The sequence below is a fragment of the Rhineura floridana genome, chromosome 8 (assembly GCF_030035675.1).
Source record: "Rhineura floridana isolate rRhiFlo1 chromosome 8, rRhiFlo1.hap2, whole genome shotgun sequence".
NCBI lineage: Eukaryota > Metazoa > Chordata > Lepidosauria > Squamata > Rhineuridae > Rhineura > Rhineura floridana.
In genome coordinates this window covers 134,091,612-134,104,805 of record NC_084487.1, presented here as the reverse complement: position 1 = coordinate 134,104,805, position 13,194 = coordinate 134,091,612, and the positions used below count along the sequence as shown (strand labels likewise).

Sequence of the window (13,194 nt, the reverse complement as noted above, 5' to 3'; positions counted from 1 at the left end):
AACTTTTAGAGATACAGAAGACCTCTTGGTTGCCAGGCCCCTCCTCCAAGAGGTCTTCTGTATCTAAAAGTTGTGCAGGGGGAAGGGAGAATTTCACCTTGTGGTTTTTCCCATCACAGTGCTACAAGAAACTCTTCTCTTAAAGATACAGAATCATTCTCAGGCCCTGAGCTTGGCAACCCCACACTGTATATAAAACATGGTGTGACAGTGGCAGCAGGGCAAGCCAGCAAGTTACGTGGTGGCCTGGGCCTTGGTGGCCATTACTTCAACAGGAGGTTGAACAAGAGGCGGTGGCAGCAGCAGCACTTTGGAGGCAGGGGAGAAGGCAGGGGCGCTTTGGCAACCCATGGGGGAGAAGGGGGAGCTTCGGCAATGGTAGGTGGGGTTGGCAAGCAAAGCGAGTAGGGGTGGAGTCCTAGTAAACAATACAACTTTGAAAACACCCATCATGTCTCTGTAATCCAAGGATGGCTAATCTGTTTTGGTTTGAGGGCCACACTGAGGGTTAACCATTCCTCTGAGGCTCACAAGCGCTCATACACACACTCACACAGAAAGCACTCAGCAGAGGGAATTGACAAGCAGCTTAATATGTACGTTAGGGGGATTGAGTAGTTAATGTGCATTGCAACCAGCCATTAAGCACACTCACCAGGTCTCACTGTGCATGTTCACTAAGGGAATTGTGCACGTTCCCCAATCAATATCTCCAACAGGCATGGAGAATGTGCATGTATCAACTGAATTTTGTACATTTTTCAGGTATTATGTATAATTTCCAACAGGCCCTGGGGAGTGTGCATACCACATTCTGTACATTCTCCAGGCATCATGTACATTCTGCTGTCAGTATGCATAGTCTCGAAGAAACATGTCTTTTTTTCTATCTCTAGTTCAGAAGTGTGCAATCCGTTCAATTTTCCAAGACCTTACAGGCCTCAGAAAGGAGAATAAACCTCTCTCCCCACATCTTCCCCTCACCAAAAGGCAGCCACAAAAAACATGCAAGCCATAACAAACAGGCCTTTCCTATGAAAAAAACACTGTACTAAAAGACCATAGTGAATTTCAGAACTTCAGTTTTAAATTTTCCTCTCTAGATGAGAAAACTATTCAGTCTTTGTGGCTAGCCCCCAATCTATCCAAGAGAGACAAAAAGAAAGTTACCTTGTTTCCCATTCTTTGCCAACCAGATTGATGACTACATTGCTGTGCTCAATAGCTCTTCGGATAGAATCTTTATCACGCGAGTCCCATTCCTGGCAGCCACAGCACAAACCATAAGAGAAATGAAATCAAGTACAAGACCCTTTCAGAAAGATGTTATTTATGGCCCATACCAAACTTTAACTACTTAGCAAGTGGTGACATCCCATCATAAATCAAACTGGATCATTAGTGATCAAAGACAAAAAGCATACCACGAACAGGAGCTGTCCCAGGTCACCCATAGGTCGAAGGTACATGAGGTCATACTGATCACAGCGATGCGGGATGATGACTTGGGAACCAATGCGCCCTAAAATGTTTTTTAAATGGTTTCAAAAAGTAGAACTAGGGCATAATATTGATAAAGAATGTTTTATTTTCAGTACTCATAAAACACCAATACCTTGTTATATATATCTGCTGTAGTCAATAACTTTAAATGACATTTTCAAAGTGGCATTCACAGAAGCCACAATCCAGAGCTACATGCCCAGCAGGCATTTTATTTTGGTCTTCACAGTTTCTGACACTTAGCAACCTACTCTGGAATTTGAACGAAGTTTCAAAAGCAAATCTGTGATGTGATGAGGAGGTAAAGGAAGAGAAGGGGCTGGGGCTGTTTTAAAAAGTCTTTAAAAGTCTGCTCTTCTGCCAGGTATACTCAAGTTCTTGAACACACCTACAGCTGTGGATTATAAAACCACTATAGCAAATGCGTGTTAAAGCACCCCGCTTCCCACAAATTAAGAGACAGACATAGAGATGAGAATCCTCACCTGGTGAAAGTGATAAAAGGGCTGAGCCACATATGGCTCCTCAAGGATTATAGGCTTTATCCCATCCCTACCTCTCGACCCCCTCTTGACTAAAATTAATTCCTTCATTTTCCATCTTATTTGAAATGGGTAAGAGGAAGAGAGAAAAAAGTTTGCTATTCACACATGGTTATTCATGGGGTATTTGTTGAACTGTATGCAATAAACTACAATGGACACATGCCAAGATTTTTAAATTTCAAATATTTGTAGGCAATACATGATGCTGTATCTGGGTTCCAGTACCAAGAAACAGCAAGAGAAAGCTTTGTGAACTCATATTAGATTAGTTTACACCTCACAAGAAACACTATACCAGATTTATTTTTTTTATTAAATATCCAGACATGTAAAATTTATTCTTGGAGAAAATTACCCAGACGATTAACAACATATCGACCCAGAAAGCCTGTAGCCCCAAAGACAGTGGCCACAATGCCACTGACAGAAGAGCGCCCACTCCTTCCATGAGGAATCACAGAGTAATGAACTTGACGGTCTTGCTGAAGAACAGATAATGCGGGTGGAGAAACATCATAGCCTAAAACACAAGAAAATGGAGCATATATGTGAATTGACTGCTATCACACATTTAACCAAGGAATTCAGGGAATCCTCAAATTCAGTTAATCCCATTTTATCCTCCTACCAGCTGCTAGAAGTTGCTTATCCTGCAAAATAGTAAGCCTGCTATGCATCTTAACTATGACTACTGACTGACTTCTGTCTTTTACCATTATGTCTATTTAATTTCATTATTTTTTAAAAAAATCTGTAGCCCCATATTATATAAAGCTATTGATGTTTCCATCCTATCATATAATAATCATTTATAATAGTTTATAATTTCAAAACCTTTTTTTTAATTAGCAGAAGCTTATTTCTGCTATAATCCCATTAAATTAATACTTTAGGTGATATCAAATGTTCAGATATTTAATCAGGCAACTGACCAGCACATATCTCATCCATCCCAAAGTGCATGCCTTACACAAACACAATTTCTGTAAAGCTAGGCCTACTAGGAATAATTCTAACGCCTAAATGACTAAAGATTATTAGAAAGCAACCTTTGAACTACTGTGTTATGAACAGTGAGGTGAGCAGTACAGAGAAATGTATACTGACATACCAACTATGCCCAAAATTTGACTGCTAAAACTCAGATTTATTTCATAATTCAAGCCAACAAATGTATAGCCAAATAGTACTTCAAAAAGGCTTGCTTGTATCACTTAACACAGGGGTGGGGAATATGTGGCCTTCCAGATGTTGGAATCCCAAATCCCATCAACCTCAGCCACCCTGGTCAATTATGAGAGAAGATGGGAACTGTAGTCCAACAACATCTGGAGGACCACTGGTTCCCCATTAACTTAACTGGAGATTTTCAAGAAAAATAGTCTTACACAAAGCTTGTTTCATTAAGACTACCTCTTCCAGCAATGAAAATGTGATTTCTCAACAATCATTTTCTAAAAATTTAATGAAAACCTGTTACAGAAATAAGATTAATTTGTTCTCCCAACAATTAAGCCAGAAAAAAGAAAAAAACATCAAGTTTTTTTTCAAAAAAATCTTAACTCTTGGATTTTCTTTTTAAATAAAATTTAGTGGGTGGTTGCAAGTCCAAGTTTCCCCACAAAACACTATCCACTACACATTATTCAGTAGTTATCTAATCCTTTCCATGCAAGTCCAGATACATGGTTGCTAGAATGAAAATTACTGGGCAATTTAAAATTAGACACATTAGTAAATTAAGCAATTCCTGTAAAAATAAATGTCATCCAGCCAGCTTAGATGGTTTCAAAAAGAGGATTCCATGAGCTCATGCAGGGTATGTCTAATCAATGGCCATTTGCCATATTAATTGGGACATAGTTACAGACAGTTCTACCTCAAACTACCCAATGTTGAGGGGAAAAGAGCAGAAGGGCAGCTATCTCTATCAACTCCTGGCTGTGAGGTATCCAGGGATATCCTGCCAGCTGCTGCTGAAAGCGGAAACCTAAACTAAAGGACTTTTGGTCTGAACTCGCAATGCAGTTCTGTTTGTGTTTAGAAACAAAGGGTATGAAGACACTGCAGAGAAATATTATTCACATCTCCAGCCCCTCTGACTGATTTATACATTACAGCTGAACGTGCTACCATCCTATAAAGCAGGTCACTGTTATGCCGCCCATATTGCGAATAACGTGCTAATGCTGAAAACTCCGTGTTAGAGATAGGAAGGGGCCCCGAGACCTTAGCACCACTAGTCTTGCCTAAAGCAAAGAAGAACACGTAAGGATCCTACATGTCGGATAACTGTACAGAGGGATTTTCAGCAAGTGAAGAAGGTTTTCTCGCCTATGAAACTGCTCTTGCCATAATTCCCTCTTCTAGACTATTACGAAAGCCGCAGAAGTCTCACTATAAAGCCCCTCGCTTTGCAATCAGGATAGTCTCAGAAGAGTAACAACTAACTCTTTTGATTATCATGCAATAACTTTAGGCGCTGACGCCATCATGACCTTCTCTAAACATTGGCGTTGCAACCAGAAAGTTTAGGGCACACACAACCCTCGCTATCCAGTGGCCCGAACGCCACGCTAAACATAACTACAATAAGGAATTCCCAGTCCCCTTCCCGAGGATCGCGGCAGGAAGCGAAAAGGAGATACCTAGAAACAGAGAGCGCGGCTCCTGACACAGACCTATCCTTGGAGACAGAAAGACTCTGCAGGGCACCCGGCAACACCAGACTGAGGCCGCCATCTTTCCCCAGCCACTCAGCTAGCTCCACCCCACCGTCAGGCTACGGTGACTGCAAGTGGACAAAAAGCTTCACTGAAAGTGCGTCGCGGAAGAAAGAGAAAAATTAAGCGTCGATTGCTGCAAGGCGTGGAATGCGGTCGCGTTCTTTTTCTGCCAATGAAAACCCTTTCTCCGAAGACGGAGCGCGGAGCGCAAAGTGGTCAGGTAGATAGTAGGAAAAGGAACAATTGACGGTTTGAAAGGGATAGGGATTGCAATACTTTATAATAATTATAGTTATAGCTATTAATAAGCAGGAGTTAATTAGTATGCATACATTATCTGATGTTATTGATAACTATTTTATTGTTTACAATTATATATTTATTCACTAATAGGTTAAAAAACCTTGGGGTTTAAGAACGTACCTATAGCCCATAGATATTTCTATTAAACTTTAAAAAGCAGGCAGGAGGGGGAGGGGAGGACAGATGTGATCATTTGCATGTTTATCGAGTTCAATACAGAAGGGGCAAGAGGGAGGGGAGGGGATAGGAGGGAGGAGAAGGGAGGGTGGGTTTGATCATTTGCATACTTTTTGAGTTCAATGGGATTTATTTCTGTGCAATCATGTTTGAAAAGGGAGATGGACTGCCTTCAAGTCTACCGGACTTATGGCGACCCTTTGGATAGGGCTTTCATGGTAAATGGTATTCAGAGGTGGTTTACCATTGCCTTCCTCTGAGGCTGAGAGGCAGCGACTGGCACAAGGTCACCCAGTCAGCTTCATTTATTTATTTTATTTATTTATATAATTCAATTTTTATACCACCCATAGCAAGGCTCTCTGGGCGGTGTACATCAAATAAAATATATTTACGTTCAATTTAAAACCACCTAATCACCAAATCAACAATTTAAACATACAACAAAAGCAAAATTAACATAATGAGCCCATATTAAATACAAATCAAAAGTAATTCGGGAAAAAAGATGGAACATATAACTATCTTTACAACATTAAATACAAATACTAAAATATTAAAAAATATTAAATAAAATATTAAAATATTAAAATGCCTGGGCAAAGAGGAAGGTTTTCACCTGGCGCCGAAAAGATAGTAGAGTAGGCGCCAGGCATACCTCGTCAGGAAGGGTGTTCCACAATTCGGGGGCCGCTACCAAGAAGGCCCTCTTTCTTGTAGTCGCCTTCCGGGCATCTTTCTGAGTAGGCACCTGGAGGAGGGCCTTCGATGTTGAGCGTAGTGTACGGGTAGGTTCATATCGGGAGAGACGTTCCATCAGGTATTGCGGGCCCGTGCCGTGTAAGGCTTTATAGGTTAAAACCAGCACCTTGAATCAGGCCCAGAAACATATAGGCAGCCAGTGCAAGCGGGCCAGAATCGGTGTCACATGTTCCAACCGTTTGGCTGTGTGGGGATTCGAACCCTGGTTTCCCAGGTTGTAGTCCAACACTGACCTGGGGGAGGGGCAGGGAGGGTAGGAGGAGATTGGATGGGTGGGCACTGGGCAGAAGGGAAGCCCCTTTCCTTTCCAAAAGGAAAACATTGTGAACAGTATCATTGCTTTTCAGCGTTTCCCTCACCTTTTTATTCTACAGCAGGCACATGTAGTCTCCCAGTAGGGTTGCCAGGTTCAGGGCCTGAGACTGATCCTGTATCTTTAGGAGAAGAGAAAGTCAGCCAAGTGCAGGTGTTCTTGCAAAACTGTAATGGGAAAAACCACAAGGTGGGATTCTCCCTTCCCCCTGCACAACTTTTAAAGATACAGAAGACCTCTTGGAGGCTGGGCCTGGCAACCAAGAGGTCTTCTGTATCTTTAAAAGTTGTGCAGGGGGAAGGGAGAATTCCACCTCGTGGTTTTTCCCATTACAAAGTTGCAAGAACACCTGCACTTGGCTGACTTTCTCTTCTCCTAAAGATAAAGGACCACTCTCAGGCCCTGAGCATGGCAACCCTACCTCCCACCCAAATGTAAAATAAAGCTGTCCCTGGCCACATCCACACCAGGCCTCTATTACACTTTGGACAATCATGTCTTCTTTCAAAGAATCCTGGGAAATGTAGTTAGTGAAGGGTGCTGAGAGTTGCTAGATGCCCTTTTCCTCTCACAGACCTTCAATCAGAGTGGCTGACTGTTAACCATTCTCTCAGGGGAATAGGAGTCTCCTCTCAGCACCCTTCACAAACTACACTTCCCAGGATTCTCTGAGGGAAGCCACGACTGGCTCAAGTGAAATGAAGTCTGGTGTGGGTGTGGCCCCCTGATTAGCCAAGCCCAGCAGCTGTGAGGCTTTTAGAACACTGACGGTTGATTCTTACTGAGCATGCCTGACACTATCATAGGGTTGAATGCTAAATTTCTTAAACTAATTAAAAATCAGCCTGTCATTTTTTAACTTTTAAACTGCAGAAGATGAAAGAGTATGGGGCAAGGTCAGTATTACAATTACAGGTACTCTGTGAACATGGCTAATTTTTTAATGAATTTCAACATTATGAGAACTCTGACAGAAAAAAGTCCAAACGGGCTCTGGTTTCTCTCTCTCTCTTTTTACACTTTGAACTGTCTATTCTCTCTGACTGTTTTGTGTATCGCCATGAAAATTAACAGGGTTGTTAAGCAAGCGTTTCTGAGTTCAGGACTATATGTTTTGTAAGGTTTTGTTTTGAAATGACCTTATGGGAAGCATCAGAATGGCATGGGGGTATTTTCAATTTAACATTGCGGAATGTGAAAAATCCACGCTGGCTATAGTATACAGACACTCTTGTGGCTGTATAATTATTTTATTTTATTTAACACATTTATATCTGTTTTTCCTCCAAGAATCTCAGAAGAGTAGAGATTGTCTTGTTTTATCTTAGTAACGAACTTGTGAGGAGTTAGGGTAACTGGTCCTAGGTTACCAAACAAGTTTCATGGCCAAGCAGTCTTTTAAACTGACACTCTATTCACTATCCCACCATCATAACAATTTAGTTTTATTGTTTGAGATGGGAAGGAGGAAAATGAAGGCAGGAGGATTAACAAATTTGTTACTCTTTGCGCTAGAACAGAGGTTCCCAACCTTTATGAGCACGGGACCCCCTTTGTAAGCTAATTGTGTGACTCCCCCCCATGCTAATTCTAATTTTAGTCTTTATTAATTAAAGAAATGGTGCGTGGCAAAATCACATCTCCAAATATCTCTTATCATAAAAAGCTCTCTTCAGACATAGTGGTGTTGCTTTCTTTTCTTAATGCAAAAGTCCAATCAAATTGTTATCCCCCCCACAGTATGAAGATGTCCTGTCCCCCAACACCGGTGGGTTGCAGTGTTAGACTAAGATCCAGGTTCAAATCCCCATCCAGCCATGACATCCACTGGCTGACCTTGGGCCAGATAGTCTCTCAGTCTGACCTATCTCACAGGGTTGGTGTAAAGATAAAGTGGAAAGGAGGGGGACTGTGCACCACCTTGAGCAATTTGGTGGGAGATAAATGCAATAACAATTAAATAAATACATTTCAGCTGCAGTATGTGGACCCCAGCCTCAGCCAACCTGCTGAGTTTTTTAACAACAACAATAATAATAATGAAGCAAAAATTTGATAGTGATGTGCATGCTAGATTGTAAAGACAAAAGGGTGGATTGTTTGAGGAGGTGGGTTATCTGTTTATGACTTCCTAGCACTTTTGATTTTCAGTTTTGCCTTTTCCTGAGTCATCCTACATTTCCTGAACCTTCTTTAGTCTTTCTTGTGTTTTCTACTGTTATTTTGTTCTTAGAGTATGTTCAGTTCTGAAGTGGTAGAAATGGAGTGGACTGCTTCAGAAGGTGCATGGCAAAATCACATCTTCAAATGTCCCTTTCCATTAAAAGCTCCCTGCAGACAGAAACCCAGAATCATGAATTGCATTAGAAACTCCCTGATGTGCTAATCTTCTACCTGCAGGGAAGTGTTGCTTTCTTTTTTTAACACAAGGATTCAATCAAATTGGTATCCCCTTCCTCACCCACACATACAGTTTGAAGATGTATAGTCCTTTCTCCCAACATCAGTGGGCATTGAATCCAGCAAGCTTGAAACCCCAAAAGAGGTGGACTCCTCCACAGAATCGTTGTGGGTGGTGATACCATGCCCCAGGAGGGATTTAATACTGGGAACGATCTATCGTCCCCCTGATCAAAAGTTCAGGGAGACCTTGAGATGAGATATGAAATTGAGGAAGCATCCAAACTAGGAAATGTGGTAGTAATGGGTGACTTCAACTACCCAGACATAGACTGGCCGCATATGTATTCCAGTCATGACAAAGAAGCAAAATTTCTAGATATTCTAAATGACTATGCCCTAGACCAGTTGGTCATGGAACTGACCAGAGGGACGGCAACCCTGGACTTAATCCTCAGTGGGGACTGGGACCTGGTGCGAGATGTAAGTGTTGTTGAACCAATTGGGAGCAGTGACCATAGTGCTATTAAATTAAACATACATGTAAATGGCCAATTGCCTAGAAAATCCAAAACGGTCACATTTGACTTCAAAAGAGGAAACTTCACAAAAATGAGGGGATTGGTAAAAAGAAAGCTGAAAAACAAAGTCCAGAGGGTCACATCACTCGAAAATGCTTGGAAGTTGTTTAAAAACACTATATTAGAAGCGCAACTGGAGTGCATACCGCAGATCAGAAAAGGTACCGCCCGGCCAAGAAGATGCCAGCATGGTTAACGAGCAAAGTCAAGGAAGCTCTTAGAGGCAAAAAGTCTTCCTTCAGAAAATGGAAGTCTTGTCCGAATGAAGAAAATAAAAAAGAACACAAACTCTGGCAAAAGAAATGCAAGAAGACAATAAGGGATGCTAAAAAAGAATTTGAGGAGCACATTGCTAAGAACATAAAAACCAACAACAAAAAATTCTATAAATACATTCAAAGCAGGAGACCATCTAGGGAGACGATTGGACCCTTGGATGATAAGGGAGTCAAAGGTGTACTAAAGAACGATAAGGAGAATGCAGAGAAGCTAAATGAATTCTTTGCATCTGTCTTCACAGTGGAAGATATAGGGCAGATCCCTGAACCTGAACTAACATTTGCAGGAAGGGATTCTGAGGAACTGAGACAGATAGTGGTAATGAGAGAGGAAGTTATAGGCTTAATAGACAATATAAAAACTGACAAATCACCGGGCCTGGATGGCATCTACCCGAGAGTTCTCAAAGAACTCAAATGTGAAATTGCTGATCTGCTAACTAAAATATGTAACTTGTCCCTCGGGTCCTCCTCCATGCCTGAGGACTGGAAAGTGGCAAATGTAACGCCAATCTTCAAAAAGGGATCCAGAGGGGATCCCGGAAATTACAGGCCAGTTAGCTTAACTTCTGTCCCTGGAAAACTGATATTATAGAGTTGGAAAAGGTTCAGAAGAGGGCAACCAGAATGATCAAGGGGATGGAGCGACTCCCTTACGAGGAAAGGTTGCAGCATTTGGGGCTTTTTAGTTTAGAGAAAAGACGGGTCAGAGGAGACATGATAGAAGTGTATAAAATGATGCATGGCATTGAGAAAGTGGATAGAGAAAAATTCTTCTCCCTCTCTCATAATACTAGAACTCATGGACATTCAAAGAAGCTGAATGTTGGAAGATTCAGGACAGACAAAAGGAAGTACTTCTTTACTCAGCGCATAGTTAAACTATGGAATTTGCTCCCACAAGATGCAGTAATGGCCACCAGCTTGGATGGCTTTAAAAGAAGATTAGACAAATTCATGGAGGACAGGGCTATCAATGGCTACTAGCCATGATGGCTGTGCTCTGCCACCCTAGTCAGAGGCAGCATGCTTCTGAAAACCAGTTGCCGGAAGACTCAGGAGGGGAGAGTGTTCTTGCACTCGGGTCCTGCTTGCGGGCTTCCCCCAGGCACCTGGTTGGCCACTGTGAGAACAGGATGCTAGACTAGATGGGCCACTGGCCTGATCCAGCAGGCTGTTCTTATGTTCTTACAGTGTTGAGCTGTAAAAAAAATGGATAAGCAGCAGTATAGAGGTGATGGGGATGCTAGAGTGTGCACTGCAGATAATCGGGTATATGGATTAATTTGGGTGGTATTTTAGGCCTTGGGATGATCATCAGAACTGATGACTTGGTTAGCGTGCATTTGAGGAATGAGAGCGGAGTAGAAGACAGATCAGTGCACACTTACATACAGATACACCTGCCCCTCCTGCAAGCATCTGCAGACGTGCGTGCATTTGGCATTACCTGCCACAGCATCTTGGAGAGAGAGACTGAGGGGGGAGTAGAATGTAGGCGGAAGAAAGAGGGGATGCTGGCACACACACAGATGGAGGATGAGCAAGTCCTGTGATTCCTCACTGCTCCGTGGCTGTCTGGGCCAAAGGCGATATCTGGGTGGCCTCACAAATAAGAATAATTTTTAAAAGGAGGTGGTAGTGAAGCAGGAGCCAAGAAAGGCAGGCAGGCTGGCTGCCAGGAAGGAAGGGGAAAAGCAGCCTTTCCTTGCAGCCTTGCTTCTTTTTGCTTCATAAAAAGCCCTCTCCTCTCATTCTGAGCAAGGTGGCGGTGCAAGGAATCGGGAGTGGGCAATAGTAATCCCCTCTTCTTCTTGGTAGTGCCATTCTCAGTCTACTTAGGTGTCTGCCACATGTTTTATAGGCAGATGACTGCCCTCTGCGTGCCTGAAAGATGCTCTTCCGCTTCAGCAAAAGTCCTCCCTCTTGTTTGGAGCAAGGGGGAGGTGTCATTTGCAGGGGCAGTGGGGAGCAGACAGAATTCAGGAAGAGTTTTTTTTAAAAAAAATTATTATTTATTTATTTATTTATTTATTTAATTTCATTTATAAACCGCCCTTAGCCAATGGCTCCCTGGGCGGTGTACAACATACAATAATAACAATAATCAACAAAAATCGCAAGATATAAAATACAAATACATAATAAGACTACCTAATGTTAAGGTAATTAAAACATTAAAATACATACAAATGAATTAAAATGCCTGGGAGAATAGGAAGGTTTTGGCCTGGCGCCGAAAGGATAATAGCGTAGGCGCCAGGCGTACCTCCTCGGGGAGACTATTCCATAATTCGGGGGCCACCACCGAAAAGCCCCTAGATCTTGTCATTACCCTCCGAGCTTCTCGATGAGTCGGTACTCGGAGGAGGGCCTTAGATGTCGAACGAAGTGCACGGGTAGGTTCATAGCAGGAGAGGCGTTCCACCAGGTATTGCGGACCCACACCGTGTAAGGCTTTATAGGTCAATACCAGCACCTTGAATCTGGCCCGGAAACAAATTGGCATTTCTTTACTGTTTGCGCTCCCCCAGATTACTTTGCTGCCCCCTTGGGGGTCACAGCCCCCAGGGTGGGAACCACTGTGCTAGAACAACGACAACAAAAAAGGAAAACAACTGTTTCACTGTTGCCAGTTTCACTAAGACTACGGTAGGACCGCTTCTGTGGGCAGCTGCCATTCTGTCCCCTGCCCTAGACACCCCTCTGCATGATGAAGCATCACATATAGGTGATTATGGGGTGAAGAATGGCAGCAGCCTGGAGTAGTGTTTGATGCAGAGCTTGGAAAAGTTACTGTTTTGAACTACAACTCCCATCAGCCCCAGCCAGCATGGCCACTGGATTGGGCTGATGGGAGTTGTAGTTCAAAAAAGTAACTTTTCTAAGCTCTGGTTTGATGGCATGCAACCATCAGTGGAAGTACCAACACATAACTGCTGTAATCTGGATGGTGTTGACACCTTTTCAAGCAGGAGGAAGACTTCACTATGTCAGTTCATTTAAAACATTCAAATTTCAAACTTACATATGTAAGTTACATATGTTTTCAAAGATGTAAATTAGAAGAATATTGGGCTGTATCTAATAATAGTCATACTCAGAATAAACCCACTGAAATTAATGGTCATAGGTTAGGTCCATTAATTTCAGTGGGTCTACTCCGAGTAGAACTTAGTTGAAGGCCCTTTAAAAAATCTATGTAGATTAAAGTAAGTCTGTAAAGGTATGTGTGTGTGTGTATTTCCAGGAAGGTTCCAGTATTCCAGTATTCCATATCTTTGGGCTTCAACCTTTCTAGACCCAGGAGCCGTGTTTAATCTGAAACTGCCACATGAGGCTAGCGTCTCTCTTTTCTTAACCACATATATCAACTTTTTCTTCTTTCTTTAGGATGACATAGGGGAACGTTGTGCCCTTGAGATGCTGATGGATTCTCCCATCAGCTCCAGCCAGTATGGCTAATGGGTAGAGATAACAGGCGTTATAGTCCAATAACATCAGGAGGACCACAAGTTCCCCATTCATGAAACAGAGAAACCAGACCAGGGCTCCTGCATTTATGACTGTTGTGCAGAAGAGAGAATTTTGGTAGTTACAGCTTTT

General features: G+C 42.4%; 2 protein-coding genes across 7 annotated transcripts in view; one reads left to right on the top strand and one right to left on the bottom strand.

Moving 5' to 3' along the window:
- NDUFA9 (NADH:ubiquinone oxidoreductase subunit A9) overlaps positions 1-4,860 on the bottom strand; it is a 46,832-nt gene extending 41,972 nt beyond the window's left edge. Inside the window, exons 1-4 of one of the 2 annotated variants that reach the window (XM_061582606.1) lie at positions 4,730-4,860; positions 2,404-2,568; positions 1,425-1,522; positions 1,171-1,262 (exon numbers count right to left, since the gene is read on the bottom strand). In XM_061582606.1, coding sequence (XP_061438590.1) covers positions 1,171-1,262; positions 1,425-1,522; positions 2,404-2,568; positions 4,730-4,790 — 416 coding nt within the window. In that variant the 5' untranslated portion in view covers positions 4,791-4,860. Of the gene's footprint in view, positions 1-1,170; positions 1,263-1,424; positions 1,523-2,403; positions 2,569-4,696 lie in introns of both variants that reach the window. The other variant, XM_061582605.1, reaches the window with a different exon arrangement.
- The window catches only part of AKAP3 (A-kinase anchoring protein 3), a 42,502-nt gene continuing 34,079 nt past the window's right edge, over positions 4,772-13,194 (top strand). For 3 of the 5 annotated variants that reach the window (XM_061582604.1, XM_061582601.1, XM_061582599.1), the window contains exon 1: positions 4,909-4,994. Coding sequence is in view for 1 of the 5 variants with exons in the window: in XM_061582603.1 (XP_061438587.1) it covers positions 4,947-4,994 (48 nt within the window). In the remaining 4 variants the exon portion in view is untranslated. Of the gene's footprint in view, positions 4,995-7,116; positions 7,226-13,194 lie in introns of those variants that run through there. The other 2 variants (XM_061582603.1, XM_061582600.1) reach the window with 2 other exon arrangements.